This window comes from Maniola jurtina, chromosome 16 (genome assembly GCF_905333055.1).
Source record: "Maniola jurtina chromosome 16, ilManJurt1.1, whole genome shotgun sequence".
In the NCBI taxonomy this organism is placed as follows: domain Eukaryota; kingdom Metazoa; phylum Arthropoda; class Insecta; order Lepidoptera; family Nymphalidae; genus Maniola; species Maniola jurtina.
This window is the reverse complement of record NC_060044.1, coordinates 8089263-8112900: the sequence shown is the minus strand read 5'-3', so window position 1 is coordinate 8112900 and position 23638 is coordinate 8089263. Positions and strand designations below refer to the sequence as shown.

The window sequence follows — 23638 nt, the reverse complement described above, 5'->3', positions numbered from 1 at the left end:
TTACCCTTTGAAGAGCGATTTGATAGGGCGGAGGTGTAAGATCCATCATATCTCGATTGTGCCTCCTCTCAATTATTCCCTCTTCGTCGATAGCTTTATTCATTTTTTACGTTGTTTGACGGCTGTATTTAGATTTCGTTCCTCTTGTCAAAGTCGCGGACAATTTGCTGAAATTCCGATTTGAATGTGCGTGATAAATTGACTACGATTCGTTCAGTACAAGACGTGGAGTGTGGAAATATTTACACGAGATACATTCTGCCCAGCAGTGGAGGTCGGATTGTTGAGAACAACGACGAATGCGATTCAAATCTGAATTCAACCATTGGACACAATTTTTTTTTTTTTTAAATTCAGATACAGGTTAGCCCTTGACTGCAATCTCACCTGGTGGTAAGTGATGATGCAGTCTAAGATGGAAGTGGGATAAACTGGAAGGGGCTTGGCAGTTTTTATTAAACCCATACCCCTTTGGTTTCTATTTCTACACGACACCGTACCGAAACACTAAAACGCTTGGCGGTACCGCTTTGTTTTGAAAATAACTATAAGTATTATTCGTTTATACCTAATCATTTTAAGCGCCTTATCAAAACTATGTTACAATGTTCTTTTATTCGTGAATTCTCTACGTATATTACTAGTCATGAGAATATTTAAAATGCGAAAGTGTGTCTGTCTCTCTGTTATCTTGTCATGGTTCATCCGTTTGTCAAACCCATCCGACTCGTATTCTCCTGGGCGCCACGTCGCGCGTGAGCAGAGGCCCACTGAATAAGAGCCCCGGAATGGGTTTGACTAGTATACTCCGACGAACGAATTAAGCCGTCAAAGATAGGTATATATTTTCAAAGTTTTCCTCAAATGTGCACATAACCGTATTCCAAATTAGTTCCCACACAAACAACAAGACTTGGATTATTCTGGAAAGTTATTTGGCCATGCATTTTCGAAAACAGCACAAAACCATGTACCTATATTATGTGCTATTGTTTCCAACTCTCGTTATGCTACAGCTTGGGGCGTTAGTTGAAATTTCAGTTCAGTGTCGGACGATAGTTTAATTGGCTGCATCGACATAGACAATTACGGAGTATCTACTATTTACGCTAATTGATACACTTCGCTTTTGGGCTACATGTCTAACTCTAGGTAGGTACTAACTAGGTACTCGCAATATCCGGATTTGCATACATTTTCCGGACAATAATCAATAATGTGGTCTAATTTACGCATTGTAAAGATATGTTAGCTGAAATTAGTGGCAATGGCAATTGATGTACTAAATTGGAATTCATCATGGGCTTTTCGGTCGATGATAATAATATTAAGTTGATTTCTCTCATAATATTATTATGTATGTGCGGATTCCTTTATGTTTCCTTGCCGGGGGAAATTATTTTCCTCTACGTGAGAGTCACTGAGCGGGCGATGGAGACTTCTCCTATTCTCGGAGTTTCTTGTACGTGATCAAACCAGAAATGGAGAGATCCATAGGAGAACTGCCGAAACCGAAGTAACCGAAGCTGAAGCTGAATTCAGAACGCACCTGAAAGTTTTTTTGTTAAATTTTCTTGTATTCTTGCATCTAGCATTTTCCTCGCTGTAGTGAGGTGAACAGTTGTGTGTTTCACACGGCTGCAAAATATTTTGTGCTTTGAATAAATACTTTGCAGCTTTGCATAAGAAATAACTATGTATTATTCATATAAAAAAATCTTTGTCTCTGTTTTTGTTTTTTTTTTTTGTTTTTTAGTTTGATTTAGATCTTATAATTGTTTATTTTTAGAATTATTATAAGTGTAGATTAATTGAAATTCCATGCAATTCAGCTCAGTGTTGAGTATTAGTCCTACGAAATAGCGATGGTCGTCTCGGCTGAAATGCATGGAAAGCTCAGTAAATTAAGTTTTAGGTATTTAAGTTTCATTTATTAGTATTAGTATTTGTATTCACCCTGTGTACTGTTTTTGCGCTATAACCATAGTCCCGAATAAAGAATATTTATTTATTTATTTTTTATTTTTGTCATCATGATACGTAAGTACGCAAGTAGGATAGGTATACTGCGCGACAGATTGAGATGGCAACCGGGGTGGGGACGCCCCGCACGCCCACACAGCCCCCGCGCTAACCCGCTGCAAATGAGTGCAGGTGACGTGCCTCCACCCCCGCCTCATACCCTGATTGCCATCTCAACTTGTCGCGTACTATACATACATTAGTGCACTCTTAGCAAATGTTATTGCAAATGATAGAGTTAATTGGAACACAGGTAAGTAACACACTACACAGGGGAATAATTTAAGATCCAGTTCACTTGGTCTTTAGATATTCCTACTTCTGAACTCTAAATAGGTAAGTAATAAACTATTATAAGTAGTTATACATAAGGAAAGGAAGTAAAGTCACCTTACAGCACCAACTCAAATCAATAAAGAATTGTATTGTATTATACTTGTAGTTTTAGTGATTTATTAATATTTTTCAAACCCGCAATGCACAGCGCGCAAATCTTGATGTCAATGCCCCGCCTACGACGTGGCATTGACCCCGTGATATCTATCTACACAAAGTTCGTTGACTTCTAGCGCAGTCAGATCTTTTATTTGCAATAAGTACATTACGAACTTTAAAAAAATATAGTTTTTTTTTGAGTTTTTATTGTGGTGGTATCAGTAAACACTATTAACACAGTACTATTAGCTGTTTTTGGTTTTGTTAGCGTTCTAACAACACCCTGTATATGGACTAGAGCAAGCACAAGCAGACTTGGTTGAATACAAGAGAAACGCTAGATTAGAGCTGATGTGAGTAGTCCCAAGTGGATAGTTTCAATTTACAAGTACCTAAGCAATATCTAACTGTATTGCAAATGTTTTAAGTGCTATTCATAATGTACCAACCGTCTCAGTTATATCTAAGTGCCGTTATCGAATAACTATGAATAATTACTATAGTTTCTTCAACGTGTTTCGAAGTCTCAAAGCAGGAAATCTAAAAGCTAATGGTAAATGTGTGCTTAATGCTTATTAATTAGGCTACACTTGAGAGATAAAATTTAGTAGGTTGGTACTTGGTACTGTAGGTTGTTCATGCAAACCCGTTGTTGTTACTTGGTTTCATCTTAAGGTGGAAGCGACGGGCCTGCCCGCGAAATTCAAATTTAATTTGGTTTTTCGCAATTTGTCGATACTAGAGCTAATTTCTTAAACTGGACATTTTCAAGTAAAGATTTTTATATAAACCTGTGAGGATGATACTGCCACTGTCGCAATTAAAATGCCATAAGCCTACGTTGACGTATTAGTTTACAAATTGCGAAAAACCAAATTAATTTTGAATTTCGCGGGCAGGCCCGTCTCATGCCCCTATCGACACAGTTCACGTTGTCATTGTTCCGGCAGTCTTACAGAAATGATATAAAACCTAACACATTTCTTTATTATAATAAAATATCAAACTTAATTATAGGCTGAGATGAAAATTATTTATTGGCTGGTGATCCATGGTAAGAAGTATGAAACTCTGGAATAGGCTGCAGGGTAACCAGATTCGCAAGTAGCTCGAGAGCCAAAAGATGTGACGCCAATCTGGAGGAACGAAATAATAATAAGAGTTACATAGTTCTAACATGTACACAAAAAATGTAAATTAAAAATTTATAACACCCCCGACAAATGAAGGTTACAGTAACTAGAAAAGAGCTGATAACTTTCAAACGGCTGAACCGATTTTCTTGGATTATAGCTAAGAACACTCTCGATCAAGCCACCTTTCAAACAAAAGAAAACTAAATTTAAAACGGTTCATTAGTTTAGGAGCTACGATGCCACAGACAGATACACAGATAAACACGTCAAACTTATAACACCCATCTTTTTGGGTCGGGGGTTAATAAAAGAGGTATGTGTAAATGAAAAATGGGTAAAATAACATTGTACAAATAAATAGTAAAATGAACACTTTCAAGTCAAGATGTGATACTGATACTGCCATAATTGTTGGAATTAGAATGCCATAAGCCTACTTTGTCGTATTAATTTACAAATTGCAAAAAACCAAATCAAATTTGAATTTCGCGGGCAGAGCCATCTCATGCACCTTGAACTATTCTCATTCTGAGAGGAAACCCGTTCTTAGTAGTGAACCGATGATGGATTGAGATGATAAAGCGACGGACAGAATCTAGAAATAGGAACTGCAAAATATGACCAATAAAAAAAAGGAGGAGTCAAAAATTGTGGTACAAAATCTTACAAGAACCCTGTCGTGCTTGATGTAGACGGCGAGTGGACCACCGGAATCGCCTCGGCAAGTGCTTTGGCCGTTGACACCACTAGTGCAGATGTTGCCGTCTTGTATCAACTCCCAACCGAAGAAATCGGCGCATTCATCGTTGCTGATGACGGTTAACTTGACAGAGCTAAGGAGCTGGCCAGTACGAATGCTGGAATCTACAAAAAATAAATGGTTTTCTAGTAGGGACCACTATGTTGTGGAATACCCTTCGAGATTCCGTGTTTTTTACAACAAATACCATTTTTAAGACAAGAGTGAATAGATATTTTTAGGGAAGCATGCTCTCAATGCTCAATCTAAATCTCACTATCCCTTTCCATTAAGGATGATTGGCTTCAAAGGCAAGCTTATCTTGCAAAAAAAGTGCTTAAGAACATATAATTTACAAACAAATATGTATATAAACATATCAAATATACAGGATGTAACCAGAACGCTAGCAAAAACGAAGACAAGTGATAGTACTGATGATTCCTGATAAGATACAACAAAAAAAAAACGCGAAAATAATTAGTTAAAATGGTTAAAATATATTTTTAAAAGTTCACACTATATTGCAAATAAAACATCTGACTTATGCTAGAGGTGAACAACCGTTGCATAAGTAGGCCACTCGGTATTATAGATAGATACTACATTGGCTCGAATTTTGAACGCTGTAGGTACATTGCGGGTTTGAAAACACTAAAACTACAAAATAAGGCAATTTATTTATTGTCGATATACAAGTGTAAACTAAAAATTTATAACACCCCGACAAGTGAAGGGTTACAGTAACTAGAAAAGAGCTGATAACTTTCAAATGGCTGAACTGATTTTCTTGGATTATAGCTAAGAGCTCTCTCGATCAAGCCACCTTTCAAATAAAAAGAAACTAAATTAACATCGGTTCATTAGTTTAGGAGCTACGATGCGACAAGCAGATACATAGATACACACGTCAAACTTATAACACCCCTCTTTTTAGGTCGGAGGTTAAAAATAGCAAAGATCTTACTATCGCTAGTGAATCCGTATCCTGAAGCAATCGCAGTCCAACCCGCAAAAGTATTCGATGCGGATTCATGACTAGGCAGAGCGATTGGTTTAATTACATCTGAAACAATTTGTAAAAGGTAAGTAAAATGTGAACAACTTTTCTGGAAAGTGAAGCTAAGGTCGGCCTTACGGACAAGACGCTCCGATTTTATTTTGTGCTAGGATTCTATCATATTGTTTTCATTCTATCATCATGTTTTTGTTTTACATAAGTATCTACTTATGTCATCCTACTAATCCTACTAATATTTTAAATGTGAAAGTGTGGATGTTTGTTACATCAAATACGCAAAAACTACCGGACGGATTTGGCTGGAAGCAACGGGTATAGATTATACCCTGGATTAACACATAGGTTACTTTTTATCCCGGAAAATCAAAGAGTTCCCGAGAGAACTTGTTGCCCCGGGTTCTGTTTTTGGAATGAGCTGCTTGCACATGCACACTGAATAAAGAGCAGGAGATATAGTTGGCCATTTTTATCAGTGCTAACAACTTCCGAGATTGAAACAGTGAGGAAGCTATAGGAGAAGCCAAATCACACACACACATACTCTGTCTCACACATTGCATGCATCATGCATGCATGTAAAATTGTACATATTTTAGATATTAGACAAAATTAATTTTACAAGACATTGCTTTATTTATTTTCGTATTTTGTATAATAACTTTACTAAATTTTTCTTTTGTCGGTACTTCAGAAGTTGGTTGCGCCACAGTTGATACGATTGGGACCATGATAGTTTTCTCATTTTTCTATTGTTTATTTAGGTATCTACGTACATATAACATGTATCTAAGGTTCTACCTACTTCACACTCATATTATAAAGGCGAAAGTTTGTGTGCATGTGTGTATACTTGTTACTCCTTCACCCAAAAACTACTAAACGGATTTGGCTGAAATTTGGAATGGAGATAGATAATATCCTGGATTAGCACATAGGCTACTTTTATCCCGGAAAATCATTTAGTTCCCACGGGATTTCGAAGAACCTAAATCCACCCGGGTGAAGCCGCGGGCATCGGCTAGTATGTTTATAAAATAATAATCAATTCTAATTCCCATTCTAACTAGTGTACACTGTACACACTACACATAAGATACTAGTTGGTAATGGATTGGATGACCGTGAATATTTTGGGAGTAACTCCACCCAGCCAGTTTAAGTCCGAGTCACTTTTTCTTATCTTATAAATATTGTAATAGTATTACAATGTCGCTACTTACCTGTGAATGCTACGATCGGTATACGTAGAATGCAGAGATCATTTTCTATCTTCGTAGGATTCCAATCAGGGTGGACTGAAACATCCGTAGTGTCGATGCGAAGGCCTCCAAAGAACAGCTTATTAGAACCCATGACGACGGTGAAGGTATTTGCTTTTAAGATACCATCTGAATAGCAGTGAGCTGCGGTGAGGACACGGTTATTGGAGATGAGGGAACCTCCACACACGGAACTCAATAGAAACAATAGGGAGATAACAAGTCCGACCTGGTGAGAAAATAACATATAATTTTTCTCAAATCTGGCGCTGAAATCATTTTCTATGAAGTGCCCTTTTAATAGAGCCTTCAGCCAACTTAACACTTACAACCAATATGGCGGCTAGAATTTATGCTGCTATTTAGAATTCATTGTTACAGCTGCTATTTAGAATATACTTTTACTGCTGCTATTTAGAATTTATTGTTACTTCTGCTATTTAAAATATTGTTACTGCTGCTATTTAGAATTTATTGTTACTGCTGCTATTTTACCTGATAAGGAACTTCCGCAATATCTGCTTGGGCTCCTCCAACAATACCTGGTGCTCCTATTGCATCGATTATGAGGTTCACTTCTTCAGTTCTTCTCAGTCTTATAGCAGTTGGAATACCCAATCTTCTATGATAATCAAACGCGGTAATTTCTTCATAAGGACCATCTGCGTTTGCCGCACACATAGTAACTACCAAGACAAACGATATCCAAATATGCATTTTGGATAAATTATAAATTATTACATTTTCCATCTGATGAAAATTATTACTTAAAAAGATTCCGACGAATTGAGAACCTCCTCCTTTTTTGGAAGTCGGTTAAAAATCAATATTAGCAAATATATTATAGGCCCCTGACTAACCCGAACTCTAAATTAACATATTTGAGTTATACTATACAGTTTAGACCACACACTTGGTGCTAACGTTCCTAAACATTTAAATTGATTTGAATTAATGGAGCTGCCATATTTGTTAGTGCTTGAAATAATATAATTTATCAAAACTATGACAGCCGTGCAATAAACGATTACATTTATGTTTTACGTATTAATACTGATTGAATTTATTTTACAAGTTAGTCACATATATACAAATTGACATGCGTAAGTAACCGACTTCAAAAAGGAGGAGGTAGCCACTAAAATAAACAACAACAACAAAGGAGGAGGTTCTAATTCGTCGGAATCTTTTTTTAATGTATGTTCCCCGATAACTCGAAGACGCCTGGATCGATTTGGATTTTTTTTTTGTTTGAAAGGGTAAACTTTCTAAGTGGTCCCATACAAATTTCGTGAAGATCTGATGATATCTTCGGAGTTGGAGAACAGAACGCCTCAATGGATCAGAGTAAATTGCTCGCGATCAGTCTAATATCTTAGTAAATAGTAGATTTTTAAGTAGGCATAGCATATTTTATTACAGTAGGGCCACCAAAAATAGTGAAATAAAAAAATTCAAAAAAAAAAAAACCGACTTCAATAACCATAAACATTAAAAAGTTAAAATAATTTTTGTTTCTACACGTGTAATGTATATAAACAAAAATATTTTTTTACTTTTTTGTGTTTTCGGTTATTGAAGTCGGTTTTTTTCATTTTCAAAATCAAGAGAAAAACCAATCGAAAGGATGAGCTTTAAAGAAGATTTCTTCACATCTAGTGGTCTAGAACGGATTTCGTGATTTGCACGTACTGAATAATATTTTATTTGGCTGAATTTATTGAGTATTCTTGCTATTGTGCGTTTTAGACAATATAGTAAAAGTAAAAGAATGTTAACTAGTTAGGTGTGATTGGGTATGGTCACAGACCAGTAAGCCGGTGTGATCATAGATAATATGTATGATGATAGTTACCTTCGTCTCATTGGTCCAGTGCCGTTAGCATGGAGCGAATAGTCTAGGTAAATAAATAAAAAAATCGGTCAGGTGCGAGTTGGACTCGTACACAAAGGGTTATATGCCATCAATATCATACAAGAAATAAGACTTTTAAATTTTTTTAAATTATTATGCCGGCCATTTAGATTTTTTAATTATTATTTGTTGTCACAACAGCCGGGCTATAGAAATACACATTTTATGAAAATTTCAACCCTCTATCGATAATAGTTTACGAGATACAGCCCATTGATCAGTCAGATGGACGGACAGCGGAGGCTTAGTACTAGTAATAAAGTCCCGTTGGCACCCTAGGGGGCGGAACCCTAAACTGAATTAACAGAACTGGCCACTCGTAGCTGTTCTAGGGCTCCGTAGTTGCCCGTCACAATAACTGCTGTTTTTCACAATTAACTACTTCATCTAAGTTATTTGCAGTTGAAGTTATACGACTCCAAGTAAATTTTACAAGTTGTAGGCTATTACCTACTCGTTATCTTGCACCTAAAGCCTACTTAGCTGTGATAGTTTTCTTTTTACTTTTACATAGTGTGGATCACCCCGTTAACTTTTTATCTAAAAGTGTAAATTACCCAAATTACCCTTGCTTCCGACTGCAATACGTTTAGCTTAACCCTTTTATATGGATTGCTATGTTGGTATCTTGCTATTAACGGCACGTAATTAGGATACAACAAACACCGTAAAAGAAGAATTATATTTTTGTAATTTTCAGGTAAGTACCCTATGTAAAATATACGCAAATTGAAGAAATAGATAAAGCTTATTTGAATCTTAAGGCCTGAATTTCACTGAAGCTAATATAAGTCGAATACATCGGTTTTTTTAAATAAATAAATAAACACATCTTTATTAATTTTGCTTCATAATCTTTTAATAATTCATTTTTTAATTATTGTATTATAATGAAATGTATTACAAAATGAAATTTATTCATATATGATTTTTCTATACCTTATAAGGGTCCCATATAATATTAATTTGACTGTACCTTACTCGATGCTTAATAATAATATGAGATAGGCGCCATTTGTCCCGCCTTAACGCATCTATCTCGCTCTATCATATAGCGCTGTCCCTCTCTCTCTCCACCACCAACGCCAGCAGTACGGAGCTTGGCCACAAGGTGGCTATTTTATTCATTGGCGTTTTGTTTCCCGCCGAGAACGGTTGTGCTTGCTAAAATGCAGCACTCTGGAGAAAAAATTACCTGCATTGGATAAAGTATTATAATACTCACGCAAGAGTAACGATAAAGTATTATAACAATATTTCATAAAAGGTTGTAAACCAGATCACGTAAGTTTTTTCAATTTATTTAATTCTTATTAATGTTTGAGTATAGAAATGCTTTTATTTCTTAAGCAAAATTTTACTGCATAACTAAATTCATTGGCTATTTATGAAAATGTCATCTTAGAGGTAGTTTGTTAATTTAAATACATGATTCAACAGATAGTTTGACATCGAATGAGTCAAATATCGATTTTATTAAGCTACCGTCAATGAATCCTATATAATTTCCAACAATTCATTGTGAACGAAAAACTACTTCATAAGGTAGGTAGTTTTTAAAACATTTGCAGTTTTTGTTACATTCAGCGCCACAAAAACCACAGTTGGTTTTACCTGGCACTGAGTTAATTAATTATAGCTATACGATAAAAAATAAAACTATAGAAACCAGCATAATGCCAAATTGGTAATGTAGGTACATAGTGCTTAATCTTGTGGGTAAGTAAGAACAATGTGCGCGACGCGCAACGTCGTGAACATTCACGTAATTCGTACTTTTAAATGCTATCAATTCTATGGAAAGAAATGTTGAAATATTTATTGGTTAAAAAACTAATGCTATTTATGATTTAATATGAAAGGTATCCGGTAGTACCGGTGCTTCCGTTTTCATTTATTTTTAGATTCTTGCAGAGTAAAAGTACATAATTGATTACATTGAAAGGAAAAGGTTCAGGTACCAGTTTCCAGATTAATCGAGCCTATTGAAAGTGAACAAATTTATAGCTTACTAAATGAAGTAAAACTTTCGTACCTACCCACCTACCACTCACGATATGTTGATAAATTGACCGGGTTTCATGAACTGAACCCGTGGTAGATGCCTTTTTCGATTCAAAAGAACTGGTATAAGTCTAATTGAATAAAAACATTTTGAATTTGAATTGTATTCATGGTCATATTCAGAACAATGGTATTAGAGTTACCTAAGAGAAGCGAAAGTGTAAGGCTCGAAGAAATGTTAAAAGGCCTTTTATAAATCTACCTTCGCCGCGCAGGCGTATTTTTGGAAAACAGAGTGGCTCTTCGTGGGAGTATACATGGCAGTGTTTTTGGTCATTTAAGAATCTAGCTCCGCCTCGCAGGCGCAGCTTAAAAATTAAATGCCTCCTCGCGGGAGTGCATGGGCCATTTAAAAACCTAGATTCACCTCGCAGGTGCAGCTTAGAAATCAGATGCAGCTTAGAAATTAAATGCCTCCTCGCGGGAGTGCATAGGCCATTTAAAAAACCTAGATCCACCTCGCAGGTGCAGCTTAGAAATTAAATGCCTCCTCGTGGGAGTGCATGGGCCATTTAATAAGCTAACTACGCCTCGCAGGCGCAGTGTAAAAGCCAAGTAAGCAACTCCTCGCGGGAGTGTGCATGACATTGTTATGGTCTCAGTGGGATATCAATCAGTCGCTCTTGGGCGCCACCGATATCTATGCTAAGGTTTACGCTCCGTTATACCTGTTTTTTCGTCGAAACCTCCTTTGGTTCGTCTGGTTGAGGGAAAATATCTGTAGAACTTTAGCTTAATTTTACAGGTATAGGCTTATGACCTAATGTTTTTGACCGATTAAAAACCTAGCTACGCCTCGCAGGCACAGTTGAACTACGCGGGCTAGTCAGCACACCTCGTGCATTTATGTTTGTAATGGTTCATGCCTACTCGGTACACCTTACCTTCGGTATACCTTACAGGGTAGTCGTTGCTAAGAGCACAGCTGCTCTCTTTTCAGTCACGACGTAAATAATTTTATGGTCTTTTGCATAACCTTATTAAGGAAGGTATGGGTTCAAAGCGATACCGAATACAAATATATTGATATAAATTTCAGAGGCCACTTGCGTCACGTTACAAACAAATTGGGAAAAGTAAAAGCTCCGAAATTACACATAGGAATATAAATATATTCTTATATCTCATAAAACGTATCGCATACCGCTTTTTACAAGCTCCCGATATTTTTAATGGGAGTCATCCGAGCATCGCAGTCCTATTGCCATAAATTGACATCTACAGTGTGTACAGTGAGCAATGCAATCATCTTGAATTGGCTGTCGCTCTCTTGCTGCTGGCTAATTGCAGCAAGTATTAAGTTTATAACAATGTGTGTTATTCACACCTCTCAAGCTAAAGGAGCCATACTTCTGACCAAGTAAAGGTGCCTATAAATACATGAAAGGAAAACCAACAAAGCAATTTATTATTTTTATTTGGAAAACTTAATTCTATCATTACACGCTAATTCAATGGATAAGTTAACCTAAATTCATTATCATGATAAACGCATCACCAGCTCACTACAGAGCAGGGCTGTCTTCACTAAATGAGAAGGGTTAAATAGTTTGAATTATATAATAATATTTTTACTATTTACAACTAACCTAATGACTCTATACTTGTCATATATCGTTGTGGTCTATATGAGCTTGCCCAGTGATCAACTGATCAGGTAGATTTGTTCAGTGACTGACATGAGCGTGCGAACTTCGTGCGTGAGTGGCGCCCGCAGCAGTACGCGAGTGCGAGTGCATGTTTGCGCCAACAGGGGCAGCTTGACCCACTCTTTCGGCTCTCGAAACTGTATTTTCTGAAGAATGGCAGGTTTTTGCACCTTCCCTCATATTATTGGTCTGCATGAAGCGAAGGATTTGAGATGATGGTATCAGAATCTCCTTTCTTCCATCTACATGCCTTTTGCAGCTTATTCTCTCACAAACAACGTTGCATGGACATCGCGTTTCGTGCTTGAGTGGGCAGACTTCTCTTTGTCGGGCCTTGGACCAAACCGATGCATTCCAGGAGAAAGCGGTTATTGTAAGTTTCAATCAATCAATATATTTTTGATGTAAATGCATGTATGCTAAGTGCAATGCATTTGATGGAAAGTCAACAAGGATGTTAGAGTTTGTTTAAAAGTATCACCTCATTTCCAAGGTCATGGTCAGCTTTTTCGTCTAGCATGGACTTATGACAGAAGAGGACGCAATCTGCTCCTCTCTTGGAACTGGCATCGTGGCTACCAGATTACTATTATCATTATTTATTATTATTTATAATAGACTAAGCAGCTTTCGCTGATTCGTCTATATCAGAAGTGCTTCGAGTTTTCCGAATGTTTGTTTAATGTTTTCTTGAACTGGTTAACAGAGCTTGTCATAACCACATCCTTGGGCAATTATTCCATATGTGACCGACTCTGTTGGTCAGAAAGTGTTTTAATGGATTTGACAATGATGATGACATGTAGCTTCATATAATGTCCCCTAAATCTAAGATTGCTCCCTCTCAGAAACGTGCTTTCAAAGTTGGGACATTTAATAGTTATTTAGTATTTTGTACGTTTCAATCCTGGATCATAGTCTAATACATTTTCAGTTTTGCAAAAAAACAACGGTCATGCCGACTATGTTTCTAGACTTGGCATTCCTCGGAATTAGAATTTGCTAACCGCATACTTGTATGGCGGAGAAAGACTTTAGAATGAAATGTTAGATTTATTCGCACCTAGCCGTGCCTGGTGTAGCAAAACTTTTTTTTTTAAATTGTGCTACTATCTCATTCTATAATCTTAAACAAGACAGCCTTCTTACATGGAAAATTTAATGTTAACTGTTAAAATCGTTTTCCAGTTCAAAGTCACATGACAAATTTTTTTACATGCTCGTGGCAGAAGATTCATGGTTATACTTTTAAAATAAAACAACCCCTTTATTTTTCAAAATTTTGGTTCAGAAACTGATTCAGCGGACAAAAATTCGTTTCAAATCTATCGAATTTCTATATTTCGAATAATAACTTTGATCCAGCCTGATGTATCAGAACTTAAGATTTGTTTAGGGGTTGTGATTTAATTTCATAGTTATTCGTAATTGTAACATGGTTATTAATTCTGAGTGAATTAGATCTGTGTGCAAAAAGTTCCAGGAGCAAGGTATGTCCGACGCTGGAGCGATATCAGTCTAACCCAAGATGTCAAATGAACATGTTAAGACAGTTTTTTTTGTACAGTTTGTTCGGATACTATTGTGCAAGGATTGAATTTTCGTACCGAATCAGCTTACCGTGCCCCTAACTATGTCCTGATCCTCAGCACGGGCTATTTGGGTAACATTACCATAAAACTTTCAATAATTTGAAACTGTGAGAATATTCCTTGTTTTCACCAGTGAAATATCCACTTTTATGATTGAGCTTGGTCGATTTCTTTTCATATCTTTTGTGAATTGTCGAGCATTGCTGACTGTCTTCAAGTCAGCGTAGTTAAACATTGTTGTCATAAAATGTCAAAGTCAAAGAATTATTCAAAGTAGTACTTACCTACCTTGTCTTTGTCACTTTTCGACTGTCAAATTTTGGGTTCTTATGATGATGTAATGGTGATACTTCATTACGTAAACTTCAAAACTAAAGTAACGAGGGTTCGAAATGCGCCCAGGTATGAGAAAGGCTCACAAGGCTCAGCTGGGTCCTGTTCTTTAAATTATCACCACTTCACAAAATGATTAATATTTAATAATAACAAATCTTTATTGACTTCACATAATGTAGTGTTTACAAGCTATCGGAGTTGTTAAGAAACTCATTCCTAAGCTTTCTTATCATTTAAATAATCCTTTACATGGTGATAGGATTTCCAGTAAGTTTCGTTTTATGAAACTTTAAGCTTGTTGAGAGACGTCTCCAAAAGGTTTTTGTTCCCTTTTTGCTTCGAAGTTAAAATCTTTACAACATTGTAATATTGAGCGCGCCAAGGCAGATCTTGGAATGACTAAGTATTGTGCCAGAAGACAGTTTGTAATAACTACGTTTTATCACCATAGCGTGGCATTAACTCATTAATCCCTTCATCATTAATTAATGAAGTCAACATTTCGGCTAACAATAAGTCATTACAAGTCCTTGGTCTGGTTCAAAGTGTCCCAGCTACAGCCGCCCAACGCAGGTTGTAGAGTGTTCCTTATAACTTTTCATGCTTAGTTTAAAATAAACTTCTAATTCTAATAATAGGAAGGATGGCTGCTAGTCAAATCAGCGACTTTTTATCATGTATTATAGAAGCAGGCGTTTTTTTTGCGGAAGTCCATGATATGCAAGGAACCAAAAGCTTAATTTGCTATAATTTATTTTTGACAGTGGCATCATCCCAATTCTTGTAGAATGATAAAACAAAGAGCATGAAGGAAATACCTAAACAATGATGAATTGTTTATTTATGAGTTTCAAATTAAGACTTTCTTCTGTTCTGGTGAGAACTGTACGAACTTTTCTAAATAGCAAAGCTATGAGCCAAGAAAAGGACACTGAACTAAAGAAACTAGACTGTTCTGGGAAGATTTTTCCTGGTCATAGTTATTTTAAACAAAGGAACCTTTCCATTTTAAATTCGCTCCAGGGCATGTTTTGCGCATGTACTAAGTTACTTATTTTTACCCAGGATTGTTCGTTGTGATTAAATTGTTCGTAGTAGATATCTAAGATATCAGATGTCCGAGGATTTCATGCAGGACGGTAATAATCTCAGTATGATTTCGAAACGATTGGGTCAATTGTCTAATGTTTTTGAAATAGCTGTTTTTCGACCCAGTTATATTATTTTTGATGGTATATATTATGTTATTGACTCATAGAGTGAGTCTAAAATATTTAATCACTCTTGCAATGCCAATTGTTTTCATGACTAATCACTATCCTAATATTGATGCTGTCTAATTAATAGGTAGACTTTATATGCAAAGAATGTAGATATTTACAAGTGTTTGTGAGGTCAGCCTTACCTATTGACTGAGTATTACACATACAGGCACGCATATAATTTTATTGCTAAATTTATTGCCTAGCTTATAATGGGTTGCCTGATGTAATACATACACGCGTATATCTTGTCTGTATTTTGTATGTCGATTTGCAAACTCATTCTTAATTCGCAATCATGTGAATAGTTTGTTAATGAGGATTTACACCCCGTAATTTTTCTTTTCTCTTTTCTTAGCAAGAAAATGGCATTATTTGCTCAACATATCAGTTGTCTTATATATATGTCACATTGGCGTCAAAGATGTTAAATCTTTGTATGGCGCAGATCACCACCACCACCACCAGGCGATAACAAACACGTCTCATATTATTATTAAGCATCGAGTAAGGTACAGTCAAATTAATAGACGCGTTTTACCTACCAATAAAACGCATATTAATTTACTTACCTTACTCGATGCTTAACTTTGAATTCTGCCTGGTGATATTCAACGCAATGAATAAAATAGCCACCTTGTGGCCAAGCTCCGTACTGCTGGCGTTGGTGGTGGAGAGAGAGAGGGACAGCGCTATATGATAGAGCGAGATAGATGCGTTAAGGCGGGACAAATGGCGCCTATCTCATATTATTATTAAGCATCGAGTAAGGTAAGTAAATTAATATGCGTTTTATTGGTAGGTAAAACGCGTCTATTATAATAGCATGTTAAATGTACATATACATATATTTGGCAAATGAAACGAAACTGAAAAATATGAAGTATTCTTCATATTTCTTCCTTTTCGTATTTCTTATAAATTCATATTAATTCTTCTCGTATTCCTTAGTAGCAAATAGGTATTACCTATTGTGTATTTGTACATGAGATCAAAGTCAGACATTGGCGATCTGCAACATCAGCGTAGCCTAGTAAAAATAATATTGTACCTATTTGAATTAAAATATAGATAGAATAAAACGGAATTTCATTTCAAAAAAGGCCAATTTGCACACCAATTCATTACGGGAGGACGACGTAAATTGTTTTAGGTACCCTCTTTTTATATCGAACGGAAGCTAATCCGAGGTCGTATTTAATCGTCACTTAACAGGGGTCCCCATGTGCTGTCTCTCACGGATCTTAGACCTTAATCCGGTCCGTAATCAAAATGAATCTCTGTGGGATACTGAACAGTCTTTGACTATATGGACCGTTAAAGCAAAACTGATTAATACGGATAGATAGTGAATGTTATTAAGGTTGATATTATGATTTGAAGTTAGATTTCCATTAGGACAACGTACTTAGCTAACGTATCCTTCAACGATAACATGGAAATTTAATAATATCAATCCATCTTCTGTCTTCATCATCTACCTATCGCTGGCCCACTACTGAGCGCGGATCTTCTCTCAGAATGAGATGGGTTTTGCCATACTTCACCACGCTCTGGACAAGTGCGGATTAACAGATTTCACACACTTAGTGCATTATGGAGAACTCTCAAGTTTTCCTCAGATGTTTTCCTTTACCGTTAAAGCAAATGATATTTAATTGCGTAATAATATGCACATATTTCCGAAAAGTTAAATGGTCAGGATCGAACCTCTGACCTCTTGTATATTATTAGACGTCTTAAAAAATATGACATCACTGCTTTTATATATATTGCCTATAGTGCCCACGCTCACAGTCCCCGTGCTAACTGGCTGCGGGTGAGCGTGCCCCCCCCCCCCCCCCCCTTCCCCCTCCACACCCCGATTGCCATCTCAACCTGTCGCGTACTATAGGTATGTCACTCTCCATGTTTTTAACTATATCTACTCATCCAAAAATCAAGTTGATGCGTTGCTCCGTTGCGACTTGATTGAAGGACAAACGAACACACTAGCATTTATAATAATGTACTGAAGTATGGATACCTACTAGTAGCCTTCGTTCCGTCATTATTGAGTTTTGAAATTTTCCGACAGTCACATTAAAAGAAAAAAATCCCTTATAACGAGTACACTCAGCCCTTTCAGTTATCTGTGAATAAGCTGAAACATTTCCTTAACGAAGCCTATCCAAAGGCGAGTAAATTAAGGAGGTTTTTAGGGCTCCGTACCTCAAAAGGAAAAACGGAACCCTTATAGGATCACTTTGTTATCTGTCTGTCTGTCAGCTGTCCGTCCGTCGTGTCTGTCAAGAAATCTAGAGGGTGCTTCCCGTTGACCTAGAATCATGAAATTTGGCAGGTAGGTAGGTCTTATAGCACAAGTAAAAGAATAAATCTGAAAACCGTGAATTTTTGTTTACATAATAAAAAAAAAATGTGTTTCAATTTTCAAAGTAAGATAACTATACCAAGTGGGGTATCCTATGAAAGGGCTTTACCAGCTATACATTCTAAAACAGATTTTTATTTATTTTTATTATAAATACTAGTTTTTGATTTATCGTGTAAAATGTCGGGAAAAATGCCCGAGTACGGAACCCTCGATGCGCGAGTCCGACTCGCACTTGGCCGGTTTTTTTTTCGTTTCTACGTCTCGCATTATACGCATAAACGCTGCCAGTGCCACCCAGTGCGCCGAGTGAGGTTAAAAGCACACCTGCTGTTTACTATTTTAATTACGTTACCCATTAATCCATGTCTAGGCAGCCAGGGGGCGTCGACAGAGACGGATTGGTGCATTTGCGATAATTCTAATATGGCGCTTAATAAGAGTACCTACTGAGTTCGTAGCTTCTCTTCTCTTCTCTTCTCATCTTCTCTATCCATACTAATATTATAAATGCGAAAGTGTGTCTGTCTGTCTGTCTGCCAGCTTTTCACGGCCCAACAGTTTCACCGATTTTGTTGAAAAAAGCCCCCGACACAAAAAGCTCTATAAGAAAAATAGAAAAAAGCTGATAACTTTCAAACGGCTGAACCGATTTTCTTCGATTATAGCTAAGAACACTCTCGATCAAGCCACCTTTCAAACAAAAAAAAAAAAACTAAATTAAAATCGGTTCATTCGTTTAGAGGCTACGATGCCACAGACAAATACACAGATACACAGATGCACAGAGACGCACTTCAAATTTATAACACCCCTCTTTTTGGGTCGGGGGTTAAAAAGAAATGCGAAAGGATAACTTATTGTAAGCTAAGAACCTAGCTATATGGTAGGTTACGTAAACGAATAACCATCAATGCTTTTATTAAATTTGCTAAACGAGAACATGATACCTAATTAAGAGGACTATAAGTAATTTAACCCTATTTAGTAAAAGCATTTTTCATTATCCTACCAAAATTCATTATATTTGGGTATGAAAAAATATTTTCAGAAGACATCTACCTCCCTAATACGGTTCGCACGTTAAATAATTATACATCGTAGGCACAAAGTACAGTACGTCTCATTTCGAGGTTGTTTTTGCAAGTGCTGCGAACTCAACAAGCGTGTAATGACCCTTCCACGTATTATAAAGTCTTTTTACCGCTTTTATGTACAAATTATATCCCTTTGCATACACGTCTAGCATAAAATTACCTTTTGGTTTATTTTCAACGTTTTCATTTCCAGATAATCACAAGAATATGCCTTATTACGCCGAGGGATTTAGACAAATTAGGAAGTTCGGTAAGGAAAGTTAAATAGCTCGTTAAGCGCCTTCAAAAATCGCAATTATTGAAGCCTAGCTTATTTGAAATGCAGAGCACGATTGACTTCGAATGGAGTTGTAAATAGGAGAAATTTTGTTGGTTTATTTCGGATAATGTAGGCACAAGTTGTCAGGGATATAAAAACTGTAAAGGATAAAAGTTTCCTTTTGCGGTCGCAGCCAGTGTAATCCGACAGTTTCCCGATGTGTGTCGGAACGCCCCTCAGTGTCGACGTATAGCAGAACTGAGAAATACATGGAATACTCGTTTGAAAGTTAGGAAGACAAATAGAAAAAAGTTATAAGCTCACGATCAATGGCAAAAGAATGTTCTTTGAAAGAGTTTGAACCAGTTTTATTGACTGCGGCGAAGAACGTATTAAGGATAAAATAATGGGGGTTTATTGTTAATAACTGTGCCTTCACATTACATACAACACCCGTGGCATGTGTAGCATACAGATCAAAAGCTATCTACTGTCTAATACCTACTCTATAGTTATTTTATTCGATTGATGATCCAGTTAAAAATAGTTAGTTAGTTTAATAAATTGTTTTTGATAATAATTTGAGTAGTGCCTAAATTTACAGACTTAGGTGATCGCCCACGAGATGACTTTTGAAGCTAGCAGCAAGATTGTCAACGAGCGGATCGCAAAAATCGATAACATTAGCAGAGGTCAGTGCTGTACCTTTACTTAAATATTTACAGGGTGCGGTGTGGCCCACATTGCTGTCAGCATTGCCATTTTCAGTACTGATGCTTGGACTTCTCGCAACTCTAGCGGTTTTTGTAGGTTTAACGGGTTTTGCAACCGTGTATTGTCTCCTTTAAAGAATTTTGGAATTAGTTTCCACCACTGTCGCGTTCGTTACGAATTCTCTACGGAAGTTTTTATTCCGATAAAAGACTTTAGGGTGGGTGAACACTGAATTTTATACTCTTGTAACAAATCTACGTCAGGCACTGGCGATAATTCAAGAGTTTGTGGCCTTTCAGGATTGTTTCCGGGATGCATTGCGACTTGCATATCGAGATAGCAGTAACCTGTAGATGTATTCCGCTTTGCTGTGGTAAATAGTTTCGTTCCTTTACAATTTTTATATCGTTTCGCTGGTACGTAAACTTTTGTGAAACACGATAGTCTTCGTAGCTGAATACATTTAAATACATAAAACATTGAACTGGGAGGAGTAGAATCGGAGTAGAATTCTGTAATATTTTTTATCAAGGAATAAAAAAGACGATCCCATGAATTCAAACTCATTTGAATTCAGCCATCAATTAAACAAGGTCACGTATTATTATTTTTATAATAGTTTTGTTTTCATAATACAAAGCGCGACGGAAATATCTGCTCGTACCAATATCCTACACGGTTCCCTTGGACGAATTAGATACCGTGAAGTTGTAATACAAGGAACTTAATGAAGGCTAAAGAATACTAACTAGCCTAAGGTACATGGTACTCACTTGCGTAGCGCGCGTAGATATATGCTACGCTCCTGAAATCATACGTCTCCTTCGACCTATAGAGTCGTGTGGCGTAGTATAATATTAATTACTTAAATAGTATACTGCATATGCACATAATGTCATGCAGTTTCCGTCCCACTTTGTGTCAGTTAAAGATTTTAGTTCAGTAATAAGTGCTAACCGGCGTTCCAAGGCAAGTGGATAATATAACCCTTGCATTGGAACGCCTGCTTTAAAATAAGGCTTTTATCGTCATACGGGTCATTAAGCTAAAAGTTTCAATGGCTACTTTAATTTCAACGCTTTCATTCCAATGCCATTCAATTTCTATCGTGGATTGACTCTCTGTAATGGGTAACTCGATGATCGCGAATACCTATTCGATTTAAATACATATACATGTGAATATAAAACCAATAATGAGCGTGGATATTGTCTTGGTTGATGACAGTGAGCAGTTGAGCGAGCTGGGGTTTGAACTTTTAACCGGCAAACGTTCACATCTCAGTTCAGACCTTTTCCACAAAGCTAAGGCAGCTAAGTAAGTACTGTGGCTCCACCCAGCGCATTATTAAGGTGCATGAGACGGGTCTGCCCGCGAAATTCAAAATTAATTTGGTTTTTCGCAATTTGTAAACTAATACGACAACGTAGGCTTATGGCATTTTAATTGCGACAATGGCAGTATCATCCTCACAGGTTTATATAAAAATCTTTACTCGAAAGTGTCCAGTTTAAGAAATTAGCTCTAGTTAGCGAAAAACCAAATTAATTTTGAATTTCGCGGGCAGATTCGTCGTATCCACCTTAAATAAAAATTCTGGAGAAGTGAGTATCTATATTTGTCGTCCACAAAAACACAGACTTAATTCGTTTAACAGCTCAAGACTACTAGCTTGTAATGCGATATTTATATAATGCGACATTTTCGCCACCGTCCACAAATCATGGAGTTTTTGTCCAAGCGTCCTCGCTCAACAAAAGGATAGCACGAAATGTGATTACTCAGCCGGCACCGTTTGCATGTCATGCCTCCAGTGAATTACTGGGCAACTGTAACTTTTTTTTTGCCAGGTGCGCCTCAACAAAACCGAGTAAAAAGTTATGTTGAGGCACGTTGGACTGCTGTTAGCCGTTCGCACTTCGACTGCTGTGCCATCGAGTATAGAGACATGGAGGAGGAATTAATGTGACTCGTATAATATTATAGTGGTTACGGTAAGGTACCGCGAAAGATCAAGTTTTTTGAAATCGACTTCAATAATATGTTATTCACTAATAACATATTATTGAAGTCGATTTCAAAAAACTTGCACCTCTCTCTCCACCAACTCTGTACACCACTGTGTACAGAGTTTTTTCATCATCATGATCAACCCATTTCCGCCCCACTACTGAGTACGGGTCTCCTCTCAGAATGAGAAGGGTTTAGGCCATAGTCTGCCACGCTGGCCCAATGCGGATTGGCAGACTTCACACACCTATGAGAACATGGAGAACTCTCAGGCATGCAGGTTTCCTCACGATGTTTTCCTTCACCGTTAAAGCAAGTGATATTTAATTGCTTAAAACGCACATAACTGAAAAGTTAGTGGTGCGTGCCCGGGATCGAACCCCCGACCTCCGATTAGTAGGCGGACGTTCTAACCACTAGGCTATCACAGCTTGACACACAGAGTTTTTTACATGGATATATTTTGAAGACCTGGAAAGTGACAAAGGCAAATTTTCACACCAGAAATTAAAGAGATCCCACGGAATTTTTAAAAACTTAAACCCACGCAAATTCTCGGGCGTCATTTAGTAGAGAATATTTTCATTACCTGCAACTTTGTACGAAGCCTACCTGCTTCAAAAATATATTAAAATATAAAAGTTATGTTACGTTACTAAAATGAAATGAAATAATAATAAATAATTATTTTTTGTTCTTTCTGTGTTTCTGTTATTTTTTCTGTTGTTTTTGTTATTTTATTGTTTAAAAATAGGATAAAATGTAAAAAATAAATAAATGAGAAATAATTATAGTAGGTATACATTATTATTACAGATTACGTATTTGGGTTGGCACAATGTTACGTGTTAAAAATCGAGGAAACACTGTTCCACTATTAAAAATTAGTAGAGACCGTTGTTATTACTTTACTAACTGATGCACGCGACTGCGTCCGCGTGGATTTAGGTTTTTAAAAATCCCGTGGGATGTCTTTGATTTTTCAGGATACAAAGTAGCCTATGTCACTTTCAGTCTCCAGGCCTTTGAATATAGTAACTAGGCGAAAAATCACGTCGATTCGTTGCTCCGTTTGACGTGATTGAAGGACAAAGCAACAAACAAACACACTTTTGCATCTATAATATGGGTAATGTATTTAGCATTTTGGGGTGTGAAATTACGCGTCCGTGAAATATGTAGGTATCTATCTACTCTATGGGCATTTGTAAACACTACCCGTGATGTGTTTGAAATAGGACTCATGTAGAATCTGTGCATGGGTTGCCAAAAAATGTGAGGTGCTTTTGAAAATCGCTCCAACGCTACAGTGCCGGAATTACCTGCTACGTTTACAAGTTGCGAAGATATTTCATTTTAAATTGAGTTCACTTTTTTAGGCAATAAAACTGCAAGCGTTTTTACACGTTCCGAATAGTTCTATATCATGTACGATGCGAAGTAGAATACTTAGTGATTATTTTTTAATTTGTTAAGCTTTAAGGTTTGTTGGGCTTTTTGCGGATTTCCAAATGTAATGAAAACGAATCAGTGCAAACTCCATTTTGCTCACTATTCTTCCTTTGCGAATTGTAGAATTATTGCGAAGTTTAAAATTGTAGGCGTTTTTTACAATCCTCGTTTATAATTAAAAGAAACATCAAAGCTTCATTAACACGCTTTTTATAAAGGGCTTTTTGAAGAAATAAACATTGAACATTAGGGAATATTTTGTAAAATATAAGGCTACCATAATAATGATTTACATTCTCGCTGTT

The 23638-nt window shown here is 36.7% G+C and overlaps 1 protein-coding gene and 1 long non-coding RNA gene across 2 annotated transcripts; one reads left to right on the top strand and one right to left on the bottom strand.

The window, feature by feature from the left end:
• The first annotated feature begins 1572 nt into the window (after window positions 1–1572).
• LOC123873113 lies at window positions 1573–23173 on the top strand. The gene is made up of 3 exons (XR_006797604.1): window positions 1573–1652; window positions 8464–8471; window positions 23162–23173. It is a non-coding gene; the product is annotated as an uncharacterized LOC123873113 (long non-coding RNA).
• LOC123873112 (brachyurin-like) lies at window positions 3487–7564 on the bottom strand. The gene is made up of 5 exons (XM_045917821.1): window positions 7108–7564; window positions 6574–6841; window positions 5300–5398; window positions 4261–4457; window positions 3487–3593 (listed from the first exon to the last, which is right to left on the bottom strand). Exons 1-5 carry the CDS (start codon window positions 7360–7362, stop codon window positions 3492–3494), a joined length of 921 nt encoding a protein of 306 aa, XP_045773777.1. The 5' UTR covers window positions 7363–7564; the 3' UTR covers window positions 3487–3491.
• Window positions 23174–23638: the final 465 nt, after the last annotated feature.